Source organism: Struthio camelus, chromosome 19 (assembly GCF_040807025.1).
Source record: "Struthio camelus isolate bStrCam1 chromosome 19, bStrCam1.hap1, whole genome shotgun sequence".
NCBI classification, from domain to species: Eukaryota; Metazoa; Chordata; class Aves; order Struthioniformes; family Struthionidae; genus Struthio; species Struthio camelus.
In genome coordinates, this window is record NC_090960.1 from 10,737,240 (window position 1) to 10,760,026 (window position 22,787).

Consider the following 22,787-nt stretch of genomic DNA (forward strand, 5'->3'; position numbering starts at 1 on the left):
ATATAACTATTTCCTTTTTTTCCCTCAAAATAAACAAACAAAGTCATGAATCTCAACCAGCGTAGCTATTATGCTTCTATTTACACAGTACCCTGCCTAAAACACTGATTCTGACAATGTTCAAAACTTCACAGGGAAAAAAAAAAATCCAGTAATTTAATAAACTGCTACAAAACAAATCTTCAAACAACATTACCATCTGCTGCAGTATTTGTGCATCTTTTTGACAGCGGTCAGGCTACCCAACCTTGTTCATCTTTACTGTTTCTTTGAAAAACATAATCTGTTAATATTTTATCTTAACGAACAACTATTAAGATAATGGAAGGTTATTTAAAATATCACATACCGATTACTGGATCCCCTCTAAATGGCATTTTTGATAGTGACAACTTTTCAATTAAAGCGCAGACTGTAAGAAAATAAATTTGGTAACTGGACAAATACAGAAAATGATAAGTTGCAGCCAATTTTGAAGACAGTCATCCCAAATTATATTAGCATTAATTTTACATTGAAAAAAAGTTGCAAATAGAAATCCAAATTATGTGAAAGAAGAAATTAACACACAACTACACTTGTAATTCTTATATCCAAAAAAGCTACCCAGCTGTTCTCTGGCATGAAGTAGTCCCATCATTCGATCATTCGTGCAAATCCATTGCGTCGTGGTATTTTTTCCTCCCAGACATTTAAGGTGCATGCATTGGTCATCCTTCTGTTCCCTATGCTAGTCTGTAAAGACTGTGGTTTACAGTCTATGATACTACAGCTGTCAATACTACAGTCACTAAAAACCTACTGTAATATTTGGAAGGTTTTCCTACTTCTTATCAGCATTTCTTGGACCTTCAAGGAGTGGCATCTGTTCACCGCACAGAGCTAGGAGCTATATAAGTGGATACAGCTTTACTTCATCTGATACTCAGAATATGTGAAAATGTCATTTTAATTATTAAGTCTTTATTATTTTAAACCTATACATTTATAAATTATTTCTAAGCTTATAGAAACATTTTCAGAACAACATTTTTTTTTAGCGTTTCAAGGCTGTTTTGGGGAATAGATATTAACATAATAAACACTGCAAACTTTCCCTATACAATAGATTGAATGCATTAATCAAATGAAAACTTAGCATGAAGCAAATACGCTTTCTTTCACCTACTGATGATCAGTTCAAACAAAACACAGATCAAAATACATCCATACTCATTATTTGACGGCTTTGCTGTTTGGGGAAGGAGGCTTGGTGGGGAGGAGGCAGAGGACAGAGTAAGTTACTCCACAATGCCACCTTTCTGTTTTCCTCTCCTCCCACAACCTAATCTCTGAATCTTACTCCAGGCTCTGTACACAGTTCCTTTTCTTCTTCATTTACAATCAACTTACTGGCCTCCAAATCTACTCTTGAATCCAGTCCTCACTAGGGTAATGTCACACAATTAGGCTCCCTGTGCTCCAACTCTCTGTGCAATATTGTATGCCAGACTCTTTGTTCTAATATTTCTTCGCAGACGGTTAAGTATAACGTGCCTAAAACCAAGTTTCTTAGGTCTCCTCCTTAGCTCTTTATCCTTCTTTTATGCTCTGTTGTGGTTGAGAACATCGTCTTCATTAGACATGCATGCAATCTGTGGAACATACTCAGTTCTTCTCTTACTCCACCTACACATCTATATCATGCCAAAGTACTGTCATTTTTACTCCTCCAATACTATGAAACATTCAGCTGCTTAACAGCTAAAACATATAGTAGCACGTAGTTGCAGTTGCCTATTATTGCAGCCTACATTCCTATTTCACATGTCTGTAAACTCATTCACAGATGGCAGATGCCCCCTTGCCTGCTCCCACCTGTCATCTGATCCCCTTTCCATCTTCGTACTGAAATTCCTTTACCCATTAAGTTTGGATGACTTGCTTCACATCTGCAAAGTCAGTATCTAGCATCTCTTCCATTCCCTGCCCAACACTTCCTTTACTCAGCCCGCGAGCAGGAAGCTAAAGTTGGCATCATTTCCTTATCTAGCCAGGCTACATACTTCTCCTTGTGATGCCCTTCCTTTTTATAGTGCTTCTGCATGCAACGATCTCCCAAATCCAGGTGAACAACCCATCACCCTTTTTTTCACGTAACCCCCTCCACAAACGCTTACTGCTATTTATACAGCCTTAGTTCTTCAACTTTGTGCACGTATGTATTATGACAAAATCATTAGTTACACGATGATGTTTGTCTTAGTGGACAGACTGAATCTCTTCTGGAGAGGAACCAGAGCAAATCTACAAAGAAGGTCAATTCAACCCAGAAGAAAGCTCATTCTGAGCACCAACTGAAGGAAAGAACGCATGACAAAAAGCAAGAACTATCTGCAAGCTCTAACACAAACTGGGTAGATTGCAACTGAGCTGGCAAACAAACATCCTAGTGTTTCTCGTTTTCAAATTTTGTATTCTTTTAATTACTGCACTCTATTGATGCATCCAATACAATGTATTCAAAACAAATTGAAAAAAAGTAAACAGAAGTAATTCATTACTGCAGATTTGTTGCTTTCACACCACAGTTGTGATACTCACCGGCTGGTCTCATTAGTTCTCCACCTAAACCCCTGAAAAGCAGAAACAGAGCTTTCAGAGAATTAGCTACCACATGCAACCCGAGTGGATTGCCTACCAGGAAAAAAGACTCCCAAACATTTTGAAATTAAAGCAGACCACAAAAGACAATCAATGCCTTCAGTTTTGTATTTGACCAACTCTAAAATACTTCTTCTTAAATCAACTGCTTCAGCATGATGGATACAAAAACCTTTCTGATTATTTAACTTTCCTTATCCAAAGAACGCAGACCCAATCTTTCTAATATTTATGTGGAAAAATAAAAGACCATCAAGTCCATTCTTCTTTTCATTTGCTCTAAAAGCATCCCAGATCTGTGGAGCTTGCCACAGGACTTTTCAGTCATACAACCTCTACGAGCTTCCGACCTTCACAACTGAAGAGCAATTACATGCAATGTTTTTTAAAACAAACAAAAAAAAAAACTTTGTGTTTGGGACATTACATAGAAACAAAACGAGCACTGGTTTACGTCTCTGGCAAAGTTCCTCAACCTTCTCCTTTTACTTTCTCCTCTCTTCTTAAAGCCACCCGACAGGTTATTTGGCACTCATGGGCACAACAAGGAAGGGGGTGAAAACAGCCAACACATCAGAAAGGGGACAGAAACAAACGGCCTAGGATGGTAAAGATCCTCCTGAGACGAATGTGTGTTACATAGGAATGATCTCAACAGCTCCAGCCCAGAATCCTCTCTGAACACTGATCTGGCCATGGACAGCTCTAGGAGGAAGAAGCTTGAGCTGGACAGGAAGCAGGGAGAGGCATCCTGGAAATTACAGGGCCTGTTTCCGTTCCTTCTCCTCTCATGTCTCTGGGCAGAGAGACATCTCCTTGCACCACCGAGCAATGCCCATGACGCCGTGGATATCCCCAGGGCGCACTGACCATTGCTTGGGGTGTTCTGCTCAGTGTCACCTTCTGTGGCGTAATTTTTCCATTTTTGAACCTTTGACCCTTTGGATATTTCCTCCCTCAGCTCCTTACTCCCATCTCCCTTCACTTCAGCTGGAATGTTTCCTCCCCGAGGTGCGCCAAACCCTTAATCACCTGTTTGTATGGCCAGGCTCTGGCAGAAACTCCCAGCAAGGGGGAGGAACAACAAAGGCGTTTTTGTTAATTTGCTTGGGGTTTTTTTAAACCTTTTCTTCCCTCCTTCCCCACAATCAAATTAGTAGCTGCGCTCACAAGGCGAAGTTAGCAGCCCTCACAACTCTTAGAACTTTGTTCTCCAATTTATCCTTTTATATGAGCTTCAAACACCGAAACATTTTAAACAAGTTTTTCCATTTCATACAAGAAGGTGCATCCTCTTACACACATTAAGTTTTTGGCTGCTCAACGTTTTCATTGGTTTTCCAGTTAATACAGAGGTGCCAACTCCACAATATTCTCATTAGCCATGGATCAGCAGCTCCTTTAATTGGGAAACTTCAGCTTTCGACAATCACTATATTAAGCTCTACGCAATAATCGACAGTCTCAGTTTATCATCATAGGAAGCAAGTGCAGATTCCACATCCCCGTGCTGATAAGCTCTTTGTATTATCTGCCCCACCTTCCTGCCAGGTTGTCTGCTCTCCAGCTTCTACAACATTTAAATGAGAAAACAAAGAAGTGATGCAAGGAGTCGAGACAGTGGCAAAAACAGACAAATGATGGGGCAAGGCTTGCTTCCTCTTCCAACTTTGCTTTCCCTTCATTTTGTCCTCACCCATTTCTTGCCTTTTGTCTGTTGTCTTACTGCAAAGGAGTATAAAATAATGATCCTGCGAATTTGTCTGGTGCGCAACAGACTCTGCTGATGCAAGGATTCAGATACGGACTTCTGTTCAAACTACAAAGCGAGAACTGAGTCATAAAGGCTTCTCTTCTCCACTGCTTCACACTGCCAATAAGGAAGTCAGGCCACTTATACTCTTAGGTTAATAACTTGACAGCTATCCCTTCCTTTGGCATTACATCAACTCAAATTAATTTCAGAGTTTAGAGCTGCTCTCAAGACTGTTGTCCCTGTGGAAGAATGAAGATTGGGGACAGTGATTTGCATAGTAAGGTTTCCACATAACGCAAAAAGTACAATCAAGCCTCTTTTTGAAGGCACTACAATACTGTGTGGTCTTACTCTACAAAACTTTTCAAGTTATTTCTTGCCTAGACATCACAGTATGTCTGTCGATATAGCTCAATTTTTTTTCCCTTTCCGCAGCGCGTACATATTTCAGTTGTAAGAACTGAGAATTGTATCACAGCTCTAGATCTTTCCTTGGTCAGTGTTGCGTTTGTCAAACACGATGCTCATTTCCTATCAACTTTATCTCCCTCTGCTGTATTTCTCTAAATTAAAAAGATACGGATCTACCTAATGCAGAGATTTTGAATTCTGCTGTACAGTCGGAATTCTCTTTTTTCTTCCAAAGACATATCCACAAGTTACATCACACTCTCAGATGTACCTATTTCGAGGCTTAATTACTAATCTGTAAGTTGACTGATGCAGTGCCCAGGTTCCAGTAGCTCCTAGCTTTCCTCCCCATGTGCACTTTCCCAGCAAAGCTTCTCTCTTAGTAACTTCTTAGGATGAGTTACATCTTATTTGTGGAAAATACAATCAGAATATGGCTGCAGACCTAAGAAAATCAGCATCCATTTTGAAATTATGTAGGCCTGAATTAGAACCAACTACAATACTGTTTTCAGTTCATATAAGAGTTCAAGGTACTTTCATACTACAAAGCATTATTTTGCCACAAAGCTGAGCAATGGCTCATCCACAAAACAGTAGTAAATGTTTCATAGTACTCTCTTTATAAATGGCCTTCCTTCTCCATTCCAAAAGATTTCATTACTCTGTTCAGACTTTTAAAGCTGCCCTGAGTATAAAATACAGCACCACAATCCAAATGTCAGTTGAAAGAAAGAAAGAAAGAAAGATAGATAGATAGATAGATAGATAGCTGCATGTCATTTAGAACAAACTCTTTAGAACATATTTCAGCATGGATCACCAGTGTTACTAGATGCAAATAATAATTTACACTTGGAAGAACTGTAAAGATGGACTTGGTTGCAAGGCTAGAATCACTCTCTGACCAAGTTTATATGCCTAAAAAAAATTCTTTTACACAGAGGACTACCGAGAAACACATTTGCCCTGAAACCATCAAGATTTGTTGCAACCTTAAAGGTCTTTGAAATGAGAGAACCTTATCCTTCGCCTAGTACCTGTTGATACCTACGGGCTGCCTTACTCTTTTGGAAAAGTTGAAACTTGGAAGATGACAGTCCAACTTAAATTAGCTACTCCACTACAAATCTAAAATTGCTCCTCACATAGCTGACCACGTAAAAACACGGGGCCAGTCTCTCCATACATTACGAGAATGAGATCAGAGCAAAACTCAGCATGCAGCACATTGCACCAACTGAATCATCAGGTGTGGGAGTTGCCAACAAACACTGTGCATCCTCTCACGTTAAGCTCTGATGCGAAGCCTGAAGGCCCAATAAACAGAGTATTTGCTGAAACACAGAAGTGCAATGCAACTACATGGAAAAAACCCAGCATTTCTATCTGCAGTGCCTTCATATCCAACCCTAAAGAACTTCATTAGCCTATTCCACATATTAAGACTTATATTATCAGATTCAGGACTACAAGAAAGGAGAAACAAAGTTTTGAATATCTATTCAGCTGAATATTCTCTTAAGAATCTTCTATCAAATGATGCATTTTAAAGAACGTTAACAGAACTACTATTAAGAACTGGGACAAAAGAAAGATATACTAACAGCACTGCTTCAGTGGAAGCACAATATAAATCAGGCTGACCTGATTTGTTTTAGAGCAAATACAAAATAGCTCAATTTTTATAATTCTGTAAAATTCTACACAAGGCACAATGGACAAATACTCTGCTTAAGTGGCATGGCTTTACTGACTTATTATAATTAGTGGCCATTTAATATAGAAACTGAGGCCCACATTACAATATGCAGCTACAAGTGCACATGCAAATGGTTCAACAAACCAGCTCCTCAAGACAAACTAGTCATCAAACGTGTCAGAAGCAGAACTAATGGAACTAATGGAAGGAAGTACATACTGGATGTGCCTGGACCTGCATTCTCCTTTTTCAGCACACTATGGTAAACCCGGAAAAACGCTTATACAGGAAGACAGAAAGCTACCAACATTTTTTAGAAGTGTTAATACAGTAGAGGACAGGAGTTTCTACGATTAGCATAGACAAATTTGACTGCTGGAAATACACTTAAAACCGAGAGACTGTAACTCAACACTTGGACTGCATACTGCCTGAAGGATACTTCACATCCATCACTCAAAATAAGGTGAAAGATAGATTTACAGAAGCTGCCACACAAAGCAAGATAGTTAAATGAAGGTCTCCATTAAAGCATTATGGCTTTTCTCTTTGGATTTTATGTACTTATGTATTTAAAGGAATCCTAAGAGTTTCGTAACTGAGACGTTCACAGACCATTTTACAGCTTAAAATTTATAAATTACAACTTCTAAAAGTCTCAGAATTTTTATACTTTACTTCCACTTCCCTTTCTAGAGGTGAAGCACTTTATGAAAAGAGCTTGATCAACATATTAAGATCCGTTTGGTCTAGAGAAAGATAGCTATTTTATTGTCACAAGTGAAAGCAAAACATCTAATAAACCTTTCAGATATGTGGCCAGAAGCCTTTTTATCTCAGTAGCTTAGACACACAAATAGAACATACAGGTTTTCAACACTTCTATAAGACGTTGCACTGAAAATTCCCGGTAGCAATTTCTCAAATGGAAATCTTTGGAATATTATGTGCAATAATTACTCATCACGAAACACGTTTGGCTTGTTTCACTAAGTGCTTGCCCAGCAATACTCAAATTGCAGGCTTGTTTTTATAACCTAGTTTATTTTTCTTGTCCAACTTTAAAATATTCTATGCATACCAATATTTTACGCATACCAATATTTTAAAATATGGATTATAGTAGACATCTCTGTCTCAGCCTAAGTATTAGAGTAAACACCAGTGAATCAGTTTTGCTTGGAGTTGAATTAGAAGTCTTATCTAGGATGAAAATATTCCTGTAGGCATCTTATAAATACCATTAAGTGCAAGAAGTGCACATTATGACAAAAATAAATTACACCCAAGCTCCACCCTGACATTAAAGAATTTATGGGAGCCAAGACAACCACCCACAAAGACACTAATATACAGTATCAGCATTAAAACTAAATACCAGTGGAAGCTAACTTTCAAATCACAGTTCCACATCTGTAGGTACAACCCTTAAAAAGTAAAGGTTACAATTTTTTCAGAAGGTTTCAGGACACAAGAACTCACATAAAAAATTCAAGTACAATGAATAACTACACAAAAAACTACTTAAGACTGTACTGCTTTCAGATACAGGATGTGCAAAGAAGTCAACTAGATAACTACTCAAAAGCTCTAGGAGTTTGTCAGCTAGAGTCAAAAATACTCGTACACTTACATAGTCATCTAGGAATACAAGTCACTGATTATGCTTTGATTTCCTTAAGTTTGGGAATAAACCCTGAAGTTACATACCAGTGTTAATTCGTATTTACTTAACAGTTACTTAAGGTAAGCTCCTTTTACTTCCTGGAAGCTTCAATAAATAGGAAATGAATAACAACTCAGGAAAAACTCATTTACATTTTCTTTGGCCGAAGAATTGAAAAACCATACTGAACTACTTGTAATACTTCTGGCCTAATCATTACAAAGGATGAAGAAAGCAAGTACATAACTTAGCTAGAAGCTCTTTTTCTTTCTTTCTTTTCATTTCCTTTTTTTTCTTTTCTCTCAATTTTTGGACACATTAACTTATTAGTTACAGGTCAATTCTATAGACCAACCTGAACCATACAACTACTACAGTACGAGTGAATAATGGGAAAGAAATCCATTGCACATTACTCAAGTTGTGGATTAGTGAGCATACTCTATTTCACATTCTCTCCTTTCTTTAACTGTCTCCTTCACAATCTTGGGACCTGTACTTACCACTTTCTTATTAATCTAACATGCCTCTAAGTCCCACTCTCTAAACACCACAACGGCTGCTGCTGAAGACAACATCAGTTTCTGCACTAGATGGACAAAGCCAAAGGAATGCACGTGCTTCCACTCTGATGAACTGTGAGAGACGACAGTCTAGGGTAGGTTTAACTAATTTGTACAGGCCAAAAAAAATCCCCAGATGCTACCGTTTTCGTTATTTCTACGTGATACTTTCATTATGCAAAGTAACTTTTGAGTCCATCTCCTTACCTGTACAACTGACGACTGCAAAGCTGTAAAAGCAAAACAAAACCAAAAAACCTAAAATTAATCAAGTTTTTTCAAAAAAGTATTTTCATTTTCCTCCTCACATGCAATGTTTATATACTGTGTGCTATGCAACAAATAGGATTATTTTAAAAATAGTAAAATTTCTCAAAGGAGAAAACTTAAAAAAAAAAAAAAAGTACACTGTTCTGTGAATCAATTACTGCCAATAAGATGTAAAAACTCTAAAGACCCATTTGAATTTTATGTTCAAAGTAAATCAGTAAAACACATTCAGAAGGCACTCATTTTTATTTCAAAGCCTAGCTGTTCCTGCATGTACACTAGAAGCTAGTTCTGCTTTTTAAAATACATTTGCTTTCCTTGTTGACCCTCTTTAAAAGATAATACACTGTATTAATTGAAAACTGAAAATAACATTGTTAGCTGCAGATTAAACAGAAAAAACTTCAAAAAAGTTCAAATGTGACTGAAAAATACTATCTCATTGTTAACGTTATTGTATACATCACAGATTATAGAACTTCACTGTAGTGAATACTGCAAAAAGATTTTTTTTAAAAAAAGAGTTTAACTCAAAACTTTGCAAATTAATTGTAAGAAGAGACAACAGCAAAAACTAGATGGGATCATAAGAAATTAGAGTCACTGTAACAGTATAGATATTGCTAATCAAACTTTTGGGATTGAGGGACCACAGGTACTACAGAAAATGAGTAGGAGCCTCAACACGGAAGTAATGCCTATTTGATATGGTGACGAAATAGGAGCCAGAAGAAAAAGAAAATAAATAGATAAATAAAGCGTAGGATGATTTGATCAGAGTGACAAGCCAGGCAAAATTATCTCTGTAGAAGCATTTAAAATCGCTAGGAGCAAGACAAGACTCCATTTGTCCTGCCTAGAGAAAACGACACGACATTAATTGAAACAGAGAGTATGAAATTAAAGCTCTGGGGACAGGTAAATTATGGATGCAATGACTCAGCAACAAGATTGCACTAAAAAAAAGTAAAAAAGAATAGAAAGGACAGAGGGTGAAAGGACTCAGTAGGAGCTCTCTCTTGAGCCTGGTCACCTTAAGATAATAGGCGCATATCTATCTCCAAGGCCAATACATGCTTACATAGGTGCAGAAAGGAAGGACAAGAAGGGAAAAACAACAACAAAAAAATCCACACAGGCCTTCAGGAGAAGCGTAACTGACAACATCAGAGAAAGGGCCTTAGCTAAGAAGTTGACAGAACAGAAAAGGAGCAAACACAAACCTAGAGTGGGGTAAGACCCATGGTCAAGGACATCTATCAGACAGACATTCTGCTGCAGCGTGTGACCAAATCCATATCTGCAAAATTGTCTACTTTTTGGGGCGGGGGAAAGGAGGAGGGTGGAAAGCAACAACTCTACTAATTTTAAACACTTGTTTAAAGAATAATACAGCATACCAGGTTACATGATATATTTATAGTCGATACAAACCTCTTGATGGATTTGCTTAAGTCCCTCCAGTGATTTGTCACTGAAATAATGTGTAATAGATCTGAAAAGGTATACAACATTTGTAAGAGCAATTTCCTAATGATTTTCTACAATTCTGACAAATAATTTTTCCTCCATGACTTTATTGTACTTTCAAACAGAAAAACAGCCATGTGAATCCAGATTATTATCAACAGAAATATGCAATATTTAATTTTAAAAATTCCAGGAAATACAATACCAACACAAGTTCTTTCCACAGCATCTAGCAAACTCGGTCTTAAAGGACTATAAAAAAAGATTATTGTCCATCTTTCCTTTCTAAATAAAATTACAAGCAATAATACACCAATAACCCTTCTCAGTTCATTTATATTTTTCAACTCCAATATTTCTGTGTTTTTCCCTCAATTTCAAGTAGCATTTCCTAGTACTGAAAAAGCATCCTCTTCCTCCAATTTTTCAACTTAGCTCATAAGCACAAAAGATATTACTTGCTTGAATAAAGAACTCTAATATTAAAACAAATTCTATTGATAGACACTGCTGGCAAATACACTTCCTATCTGTGATAATGAAAGACATAAAAATCAGTATGCACATTTGATATCTATTACTTGAATTCACCTCTGTATATTTAGCTTGCACAAGAAACGACAAAATTAAATTAGATGTGACCATTTCAGATTTTTTCGTACCACTGCATTAGAACATTCTCCAAAGTAAAACAAAAAAAAGGCTACTCAGGGAGTAGTCTTCCAAGCTTTAGAAGAAAAATGACCCAGCTAAGCCTGATTTTTAAAATATATTTGTTTAGTGTGTGTGTGTATACATATGTATGTAAATATATATATGAAATCTGCAGAACTATGTTTATTTTCAGTATTTATTGCACTCCAGGATCTTACTCTCCACTGCCTTGCCCCTACAGAGCTATTCATCCCTATGCATGTCAAACTAGTATGATAGTCTACTACTTATCTAACTACTTATCTCCAAAATCTAATTTTGTAATACAATTTTCAACCATTTTTCACAGATGTAAGGACCACTCACAAGGAGCAAGAGGTAAACAATTCATTTCTTTAATTGGAACATAATCAAAGATATCTCTAAATAATTTTGTCAATCACTCTGGATACATCACCTAAATGTACCTATATACATACATACCTATATATACACATACACATCCATATATTCACACACAGCCCTATACATACAAGCACACACCCATATATACATATTTATGCAAATATATACATATGCATGTATATACATGCGTGTATATATATGGACCAGAATTCAACAGCAGTAAGTACATCGGCCCAACTTCACTAGCCATACAAGGAACCGTCCCTCTTACACTGAGGAAGAAAGACTGTCCCCTTACCAGAAGGAGGGCATGCTATTTGGGGTTTAATCTTTACTTAAATGATATATTTGAATTCTTTTCTGGGTAAGGCAACAAATAACCTCACTTTCCTGATGACTCGAGTTTAGATCGGAAGTATGCAACATTACCAAGTAAAATTGGAAGGGCTGGCATTACCGATCAAAACGAAACAGAAATTCAATGGAAAAGAAGTTGAGAGATTTCCGTAATTATATTAACTAAGCTTTCAACAGGTCATACACGGAAAGAAAACGTACAGTTGAGATAATCTTGCATTTATACCTGTTATTCTCTTCTGCTAGTTTACACAACGCATGGGTGATCTCAGCACAGGCAAGAATTGCCCCATGGCGTGTGTGCAGATCTGTGCCCACTGATAAAGGTAGCAATCTTGGCAAAACTGAAAGACATTAATTTATTTTATTTTATTTTTATTTTTTAAATAAAGCACACTGACAGATCACAGTTCTACATGTAAACATGTCTGCCTAGAAACAACAAGGGAAAACCATTTCTAGAAAGTCAGCTTTCTCAATGTTACCTTAGAAGGATGTAAAGCAGTAATATATCCAGGCCATCATCTCAAAAACCCAGTTTTAAAAATACAAGTAAATCCTGTCAAACCATACTAAACCAAACCAAGATTTTTTTGTTCTCACAACTAGTACCCTGTTTGGAGTAAATTAAATTGCAAGCTTGCCAGGAGCTTGCTAATAGCTCTTGCTAGGCACTGGGTTGTCTGAGCAGCAGGGGAAATGAGGCTAGTAAGACACTTCCCTGGAAATTGCCACCCTCCTAGTCAAGTGGGCCAAGCAAGGGATTTGGAATTCATATTAGGAAGCATTTGATTACCCACAGAACAGTCAAAAAGGAATTCTTCTGCAGATGTCAGACTGGACAAGACAAAACAGATCCCCCACCACCACCACATCAACGTCACAACAACAAAACAAAGCCAGGAATTTGATGGCTAGCATCACTGAATTGTTGCAACAGAACTATACCCATTTATTCTTATCGCAACTGGTACGATCCAATGTAGCCAGATAACTACCAGTCCTTAGAGAAAACATACGTGGCACTATGCTTATCATATTGCATAAAATATGGAAACTGTCAGAGTTACTACACTGTATTGGGTTGTGGGGGAAATCTTAATTTTTAATCAAGTCATGGTGCATGTTTATGCCTTCTTTCTCAAATCATCTTCATAACACAAGTTAGAATCCTTGATACGGCATGCTATGCAGAGCCTGCATTTTTTACCTACCCACGTTCGCCATGTATTCAGGAGCCCGCGGAGTAAGGTTATGTAGCGCCTTGGTTGAAAGCTCTCGAATAACACTAAAGATGTAAAAAGGCATGTTAGGATTTTTTTTGGTTAGTAATTTTATATAATTATAGTAGAACTCATGTATTAAAAATATAACATTAGGAAGGGACTATTGTCCATAATGAGACTAAACACCCCAGCATTATGAAAAAATACAGTATTCTCTGTTAATCTTGCCCTTCTCCCTCCAAAAAAAAAAAAAAAAAAAAGCCAACAAAAGCAAAGAGCAGACCAGAGAGCCTACAGCTAGCTTTTGGCTACATGAATAGAACTTATTGCTGAAAGAGACAAAGGAAAACAGAAGTGTGGACGGCAGAACCTGAGGGCTCATTCTGTGCATTGGCAGGGACACTGCAGTAAACTATTATTATTTCTCATGATGTAAAGTATTATCAACATTGATATAATCTCATCTGTGTTATATGGGCACATTTTAATCTTCATGAACACTGAATATGAGTAAGCTCTATCTTCATGCATGAAATCTACTTTAATTAGGATAATTATATGGTGATGATGTTTACCCCTCACATACGTTATACACTACATAAATGTGTTTTATTAATCTCTTAACAGATTGAGGTCATCACAAACAGATGAAATTCACTGACACGTTTTAAGTGACAATAGGCTAGGAGAAACGGATGATGTCAGCTACTACTTGTCTAGTTTTCTTCAGGTAAATACTATTCCTTTTCTAATATATTACCAATTCATTTTAAAATGTTATCTTTTGTGGAAAGTAGTCACCACAAATTTAAAAAGAAGGAAGACAAATTCCTCCAAACACAGCCATAAGCTGATACCATTCTAAATTAACATACGATTTAGTGTCCAAGAACAACGTACCAAAGCAGTGTTTGTCTAGCTGCTATGCTGCCTCTAGTTGCTACAGGGACAGAAGTACAATATAGCAAATTGTTTTTTTTAAGTAAAACTTAGCAAAAAAAATAAATCCAGGAAAGCATTACACGCAAAACAGTCAGTTCCTAGATATTAATATCATTGGACTACATCACCTTACCTATCCCAGTGGTTAATCTTCATGTTAACTAAATGATCAATCATTGGTTGCGTATACTCAGGAAAACCAGCAATATACACACTGAAAAAGAAACATCCATGTGTGTGCATATACATTATACATGGAAAGAGAGAGAGAGACAGACAGAACGAAAGACAGAACAGGATCCACATCTCTGTGCATTCCAACACATGCCACTCTGAACATTTAAATCCTCTTGTTTTTAAAACAACCAAAAACATACCTTCTACTAAATGAGATGCAGCTGACTTATTGTCAGCTTATTGTCAAGAATTTAAATCACCTTTGTAAAACACTTTCAGATTCTCCCTAAAAATTACTACCTATACAAACACACTGACAATGAAAGCAAAAATACTTTAAATAATCAATTCCTATTATTACATTCTAGAAGAATGTGGAAGTATACTCACATACATAATTATTTTAGATTGAAGAAATGCGTTAATAGTGTAATTCACAGTACACAGAAAAACTAGGGTATAGACACGTGCCTCATCTTCCTCAATATGATATTCCAAAATTGAATATGGGTTTTCAATTTGTTCTTTCGAAAAAACAAGTATTTACGAAAAGTCCATTAGGACAAAAATATTAAAGCTGCAAAGTCAAGCCCTCAGAAGTGAGGGAACACCAGAATTATTTGGTTAGGTAACCTGCATAACTACGTGACTTCACAGCCACAAGACTGCTCTCCAATCTTCAGAAGCATCTACTTCTGTAAGATAAGGTCAACAGAAGTCAAATACTTCTTCAGTACATTTGATGTACATTAAATATTCTTAAATATTCTTGGAAAGCTAAACAACTGCTAGCACGTGTTTGCGTCAAAACGACATGCACAAAGGGAGGAAATTAAGCACATATGCATTACCTTAATTTCACCTTTTCATATCTATTCAGTGATTAAATTTGCAACCATAATAATGTTCCGATAACATACATGCATTTAACCAGAAACGACAAAAAGACAAAAAACAAATACTGCTGCATGCTAACGTATAGATATCTATGTAATTCATCAGAACAGTAGGAACCTCTAAATCCACAGCACAGACCTCAGTCACTAGAGCCAGAAGAATCCCTGCTAGAGAAGCATTATCTGCCCTGAGCCCTAGAGAGGGACTAGATACATTCTCTGCCAGGGGGTTTTACTGATTGTTGCTGCCAGCACAGTAATGCTAAAATTCATTAATCTTTGCTTCCAATCCCAGTTCTGGAGGAACATACATACATTAATGCACGCACTTTCCCATTCCTCTCATAACGTTCGAGTTCCCCTCTCCTTTCCCTAGTTGTTTTGTGGTCCTTCAGTATTCACCATTCTTCCAAATCATTTTAATCTCAATCTCCTTGCCAGGCAGTCTAAATTGATCTCTTGGTCCATGTCTCTAGCTCAATTCACTTTCAGTTTTGGTTTATAGCTATCTTTAGCTATAACCCTCTTCTTTCATCCCCTACTGGTATTTCATACAAGTCTAGCCCTCCTGATAGCCCTCCTGATAACCCTCCTGATGAGATTTTTGTCCCCCTCCCTTATTTAGATTAAGGAGCTTCTTCCTTAAGCTTACTTGTACCCAGTCCAGGAGTCCTGACAGTCTCTCTGTTCTCAGTTCATACAAAATAGGTTTCCTCTACCTTCATCCTCAGAAACAGGTTAAGATGTTTGAACCGAATCTCCCAAAGCACGTCCAGCAAAAAGTTTCAAAAGGACAGCCAGCATAAAAAGCTTCCACCAAAATATTTACATTTGGAAGGATATAAGCTACTGATAACAAGATATAATGGGAACAATGAGAAAACTATTCTAACGCAATTGAATAATATAATTTTGGATTATGGCAATATCCAGATCACTTATTGTGTGTGTGTGTGTGTGTGTGTGTGCACGCGCGTGTGTGTGTGTATACATGTATGTATATATATATTTCAATATATTTATCATACTCCCTCTTTAAAGGATCATGTCATCATTCCTTAACCAACAAAATATTCCAGTGTAGAAACTGACACACTTTCACTGAGCCTTTAATGCTCAAAGGAATCTACTAGTACAAACTTTCACATCTGCACGGCTTCCATTCATTTAGTGGCTTTATATTGGCACACAAAGCGTCCCAGAGTTGTTTTATTCGAATGGGGGGAGGACAAAGAGTGCTAAAGATTCCAGATCTGCACTATGAACCTCCTGGAGCTTTTCCCAGCTCTACAAACAATCACACTACCTTAGGGATACCTATCCGAATGGTCCATTCTTCCCACCACATCATAATGACGCAAGTTTTCTCTGCGGCCAAATATATATAAGCTTATGCCCTTCTGCTCTGATGTTACTCAGACAAAAATAAGGAAATAATTAAGTATTGACCCAAACAATTACATTGCGTTGAAGAGCGAAGTGGTGAAGATTTGAAAAGTAATGTAATGAATGGGATGACAAATACATTACGAAGAAGAGTTTCATTAATAACACTGAATACGGTTTCAAGGACTCACATTATTAACTGGATAAAATTCTTCATGAAGAATTCACCAATTGAAATTGACCTTTTTTCTTAGTTTGCGTTATTTTTCCTTAGAAAAGTAACACAAACCCTGGAAATTGCAACACAAGGAATAATAAATGAAAGCAAGAATTTGATTTAAAACTTTTAAAAAAAAGTTTTTAAGCTCTCAAAAAAAGGACAATATACTTAACCTCCAAATCAAAATTAAAAAACAGAAAATAAAAGCCACTTGTGTCAATTCTGAATATTTTCAATTTTCTACTAGTACCAACAGCCAGAATTTCAAAAATTCCCTCGAAGCTATACCAATCTAGAAGAGCAGTGAGCACCACGCCATTATGTTTGCCCGTTTCTGCTCAGTAGGCGGGAGCCCTGGAGAAGAGCGTGGGAGGAAGGTGTGGAGCACGGAAGGAAAGGCAGTAGGTAGAATGTGAAGATAAGAAGCACAGGCTGAAAGGACTATGCACAAAAGGGACAATATGGAGGTGGACTGATTTAAAAAAAAAAAAAAAAAGGATACAAGGCTGCAGTGAAAACTGTCTCAGAAAATTGTTCACAGGAAGTTATAGAGCAAGTAATGGAGCACAGACCATCACACACTGTTTGCTTTTTCTATTCCCCCAAGAGTCTAATCTCTTTGAACCTTTCCAACCTTTTGGCTTCCAAAAGCAACATACAACTCCACAGGGCAGTTTATCTTACCTATCTTAAAAAAGGGCTGAATCACCTTCTGTAGGTGCCTGTCTCCTCGCGCTGACTACAGAGAGAGGCTAGACAACTAGGCTAGACTGTCTGTCTAAAACACACTGCTGAAGTTTGAACCCAGCCCTCAGTCTTTTTCATCTTCTCATGAGGAAGCGCAATCCGGTGCTCATCTTAGTCATCCAATGCACCCAGCTTGCCTCTAAGCTCCCGGTACTTCAGGCTTTATCGTATTTTCAGATGATTGACCAGAACAGAACACGGTATTATTCCAAGAGATGTCACTGAGCTGTAATAGCACCACACCAGTTTCAGTATTTCCCATTAAATTGTTTGAACACTCCATGGTGCGGTGACTGGTTCTTGGTTTTGTTTTTTTTTCCCCCAAACATACTGCTCCATATTGTGGTCAGATTTTCATTGAGCTATCTATGAAAAATGTAAATGCTCATGTTAAGGGTCTATGCTCAGGCAACAAATTCAACAGCATACTCAACCTGTGCAAACTATTGCTTTATATGGGCATTAATTTACATTTTACCCTCACAAGAGTCGATCTGCCACCCAAACACCCTTGCCTTTTTGCTACGACACTTAAAAATCCCGTAATCTTCTCTAATCTTGACAAGCCCAGACAGTTTTGTGCCGCCCACAAATATTGCCTAGTTGTCGCTCCCTCCACTTTCACTATATACGTAAAGTATCAGACCACGCGCACAAGTTTGAAGAACATCGCTGTCACATTTCACCATGTCTTACACGTTATTAGCAGTCTGATGCAGAAATCAACCTTTCACTTATTCAAAACCAGTAACAATAAATGTAACATTCAGTAAAGGGAAACAATCAAATAAATTCTTCCAGTAAAAGAGGTCCTTCACACTTAAGAAAACTAGCGCTTGGAAACTTACCTTGTAGTAAGGTAACAGTTAACTCTGTTACCCACAGCAAAATAATCAGCTGCAGTTAGAATGTCTATGCCATGTGGAAAAGTGCCCTACAAACGTTGTAGGGAAGAGGGGGGGAAAAAAAAGGAAAGAAAACGTTATAAAAGATACATGAAATATTTTCTGAATAGGCAGCATTATTGAAAATAATCACCTACTACAAGACAAACTCAAAAAAAAATACATTTTAATTTCTAGTAAATTAAATTTATAGTTAATTATAGCAAAAACTTAAACTTAATAGAAGTATTAAATTATAGTAAAACCGCTTGTACTAAAAATACATAGGCTATATAAACAACAAAAAGTCTGACTTCACTCATGAGTCATTGATAAGGAGTCAAAGTAAAGAGCAGCATGTAGTAAACTGCACAATAGTTATTTTAATACACTCAAGTCATATTGAAATATACATTTGAAGAAAGTAAGATTATATACGTACACAGAAAATTATCTCATAAAGTTTAGATAAATGTAAATGTTTTTTCAAACTGTATGTAGGAACGAGCATCTGCTGCAAGTTTTATGAAGTATAAAACTAGAGATTAGGCACCAAGAAATGTAGCACATGTGAAGAAGAGGAGAGCTCAATTACTTCTGTTTCTCCTTACACATATATTTTATGATTTATTCATTAATGGACTAAATCATTATTTATTTTTTAAGAACACTGCTTCCCAGCAGAGCCTGACATTTTGAATCCTGCAGACATATCACACTTCTGACATTGCTGCTCAAAAGATTCTCTCTTTAGAAGATTAATCCTCATTTTAACTAAGTAATCACCAGCTAAAAAATTGCCAGTAATCCTTTCTTATTGCATATACAAAATGTCAGATTTTTGACTGCCTAATACCTGGTTTAAGGTACTATTATACAGGCTGGCTACGTTTTGTTTTGGATTGGAGGAGGCAGCATAGACTCCTAAGGCCAAAATCAAGCACAAATGGAAAACAGTGAACCACTGAAAGACACTATACCCACTTACAAAAGGGACAACCAGATGATATTTAAACAGAAAGGCTACGTGGAAGTACAGGTTCTGGACATGATACAGTTTGTTCGTTTACAGTTCACCCACCGACTTCACATTAGGATACAGCATTGCAAAAACAGTATATCTAGGCCTATATAATTAAAGAGAAGCATATATTGCAAGTAGTGGGAAGCTGTCAGCTACCATGGAGCTCTTATTTTGGGAAACATAATGCCAACAGTCCAAGAAAACAAGGCCTTTAATCTGACTGAACCAAGAAGAAAAGGCAGACTATATATGGCTTATGCAAGAGATTACTCACAAGCCCTAATAAGTCACACGTGGAACGAACACTCTCCAAAAGCCTAAGGAAACGCTGATTAGGCAGAAAGATGTGCATGTGAGAAACACCTAAGTATGATTTATAGCCAATCAGCAAGACATATAATGAAATACATAACAACGTACATCGTACATAAGGAAAATCACAGCTAAACAAACTTCGAATTCTAGCTACTAAATGGACCTTGCTATTTACAACTTGGCTGGAAGCGGGCCAGCTTGATGCTGTCTCACGGTAGGTCATACTGCCACAGTGCATGTCCTTGAGACAGCAAAGTTCCTGAAACCAAGCTCGTGAGTACAGAGTTCACGGCCAAAAGGAGATGCAAAACTTTATTCTGTCTACTCTGACAAAGCACTTAAAACTTACTCTGTAAAATGTTGTCTTATTAGAAGTACGTGCCTTTATCACGATTTATGCTAAAAAAAATCCTGTGAATTTTTCAGTAAGGTTTTCCTTTTCATGGCGTTTAAGCTAAAATAGCTTAGTCTTCTGTGGTCATAAAAGCAAGCTCTCACATTTAGGACAGAGTGAATCGCAAGCTGAAGCAGGCAGGCACCAGGAAGTAAGCGAGTTCCATGTTTTTCTCCACCTACTTAACATCAGGAGATGAGAATATATTTTAGCTCCTTCCAGTTCAGACAAAGGGTGTCTACTGCAACACATTACACCCAGGTAAAGAACTGCAGAGGGTGTATCTACTGATTAAGTAACCATTTCCCTTGGGAGTAAGGAATGGTTCAGCAAGTAACACTTTATATTTCTACAGGAATCAAGTCAAAGACTGATACTGTTCTTCGTGCCATGGTTACTTAGTATTTCACTGCAAACTCCTCCTTAACGTGACAAAGTACATGCTAAAATCATGTGTTCTATCAGCATTAACAAATTTGAATCATGCATCGAAGCAGAATCAATAAGGAAACTTCCCAGCTGTAAGCTAACCTAGAACTGAACTCCTCTGACTGATCTAAATAACTCTACTAAACTTCTGCTAAATGAAAGCATGTCTAAACCTACAGCACGAAGGAGCCCTATCTCACCTAAAAAAGAAGTGACAGTAAGGAGTTTACTTCATTCGGTACCTCAAAACGTGGAATCAGTGTGAGTTGCGTTGTGACGACTAACCTCTCCAGAGCAATAACTACAGACCCAGGGAAGAATCAAGCCAACAGCCCTAGTTAGGTCAGCTCACCATAAACACCTACCCTCTTCCTCCTAGTCTTCTTGCATCCTTTCTCAGCTGTTAACCTAATTCTATCTAGAAATACACAAGCCAGTTTAGGACACACTACCGCTGTATCTCTAAAGGAATAAAATCACAGCTTACAACTCAGAGAACTTCAGGAATTACATCAGGGAAAGCTAGACGAAGGCCCCTTAAAGAACAGCTTATTGAAGACATAAAATTTGTTCGTACCATTATGTTTTTAATTAGCTCAGATGAGAAAGCAGGAAAAGAAAACCCTTGAAATTAAAGTCTTTATCCTATCCGTTCCTCCTGCAAGGTTGCAAGTCAAAGTTGTATAGGAAATATAAGTCTTTTAACTACTTAAATGTTCCTAAGTTACATTGCAACCAAGCACACTACTTCCTGTTCAGACATCTTTGGCATCTCCAAAATTAACAGATTTCTCAAAAAGATTTAGCTGGTAGTATTACGATGCAGCAGCCCAAATATGGCGTTGACAGCTCTTGAGCCTAGTTCATTGTTACATGACAACAGGATTGTGCAGCATGCTTAAGCTATTCAACCTCTCTCTATTAAAAATGAGAAAGTCAATGGAAGCAAAAGAATAAGCAAAAATTGCATTTTTCTAGCTTGAACAGCATTGCAATTTACAACCATGGCTGCTATACATTCTGATTTTGCTTCTCGGGATGACTTAACCTTACCAGAAAGCTCATCTTCTTCCAAAACTAGAATGCTAAAGTAAAACTCACATCTCGGAAAACTATACTGCAAGAACCTGTTTCCAGATAATGAAAATAAGTATCTTGTGACAGAGGTCTTCCAAGACTCGTATATCCTTTTACTCCATTCCTCTGAAGCCAGAGTGTCTAATATTGATTGTAGGTATTACCCATTTACAGTAATCTACAAGCCACTAATGAATGAAGCTTCAGGAAAGTTACCCTACCTGTCTCCCAACATTCTCCTGGAAGGCAGCCTAGAGAACAGAGAACAAACATACCAAAATGAGTCAGGTTTGCTTTTTGATAAACACCAGATGATGAATTCAACACACATAACAATATAAATGACCCATGGCTTTTCTTTTTTAAATAAAGTAAGCTTTGTTAGTAGAACAAGCCCACAGGGCTTTTTTCGTTTCTGCTTCTCTACATTCTAGCGCTCTTAAAGCTGCATGTTGCGTGACAGCAGTTCAAGAACGCAAGTTTTTTAAGCTTGCCACACTCACAAGAGCGTGCTTTTGAGCAGTGAGACAGGGCTTCGCACTAGAAATTGAAAGTCAATGCCTGCAGACAACAGAAACTGGGACAGCTTACTTCATCTGGCTAGTTCAATATAATTTGCTTATGTTAGACAAAGTGTGAATCTTTGTGGATAAAGTCTTCAGACAAGTAATATCGAGAACCAAATACTTATTTGAAAGCTACACAGGTGCAAGTATGTAGAAATATTGAAGGCATAAAACCTGAGGATAAAATTACTGTATGTTTCTTATGTCCTAGATTAAGTAAATCTGCAAATGCAACTAACAAGGGCATAAGGTTAACCGCTCTACCTATACGGTACGCAGGTCAAAATCGACTCCGTAGTCCTTAAGTCCTTACTAGCTCCTGGAATTGCTCTCTCAGAAAAGGATTTTTTTCTCAAAGGGATATAAAACCATAAATAAATATTAATAAAAAGCTCTAGATTTTAATTGCTTTCAGAGAGAAGAGATCATAATTATCTGGTTACTTCTCTTATGTAATGTCACTCTATAATACAAAGACAGATCTCCAGGAATAGACAGCACTTGCCAACTGATATTTAAAATATCGAAGGGGGAAGTCCCAATCTTTACAGAGAAGGCCACAGGAACGTTGACAGACAGGGCTTCTGCGTTCCCCACAGAAACACAG

At 37.3% G+C, this 22,787-nt stretch overlaps 1 protein-coding gene across 6 annotated transcripts in view; it reads right to left on the reverse strand.

Moving 5' to 3' along the window:
- The window catches only part of TBCD (tubulin folding cofactor D), a 131,972-nt gene that overhangs the window by 39,067 nt on the left and 70,118 nt on the right, over window positions 1-22,787 (reverse strand). For 3 of the 6 annotated variants that reach the window (XR_011135445.1, XM_068913429.1, XM_068913426.1), the window contains 9 exons: window positions 21,836-21,865; window positions 18,340-18,425; window positions 14,199-14,279; window positions 13,112-13,185; window positions 12,124-12,241; window positions 10,446-10,506; window positions 8,949-8,971; window positions 2,584-2,615; window positions 350-412 (listed from right to left, as the gene is read on the reverse strand). Coding sequence is in view for 5 of the 6 variants with exons in the window: in XM_068913429.1 (XP_068769530.1) it covers window positions 350-412; window positions 2,584-2,615; window positions 8,949-8,971; window positions 10,446-10,506; window positions 12,124-12,241; window positions 13,112-13,185; window positions 14,199-14,279; window positions 18,340-18,425; window positions 21,836-21,865 (568 nt within the window). In the remaining variant the exon portion in view is untranslated. Of the gene's footprint in view, window positions 1-349; window positions 413-2,583; window positions 2,616-8,948; window positions 8,972-10,419; window positions 10,507-12,123; window positions 12,242-13,111; window positions 13,186-14,198; window positions 14,280-18,339; window positions 18,426-21,835; window positions 21,866-22,787 lie in introns of all 6 variants that reach the window. The other 3 variants (XM_068913428.1, XM_068913427.1, XM_068913425.1) reach the window with 1 other exon arrangement.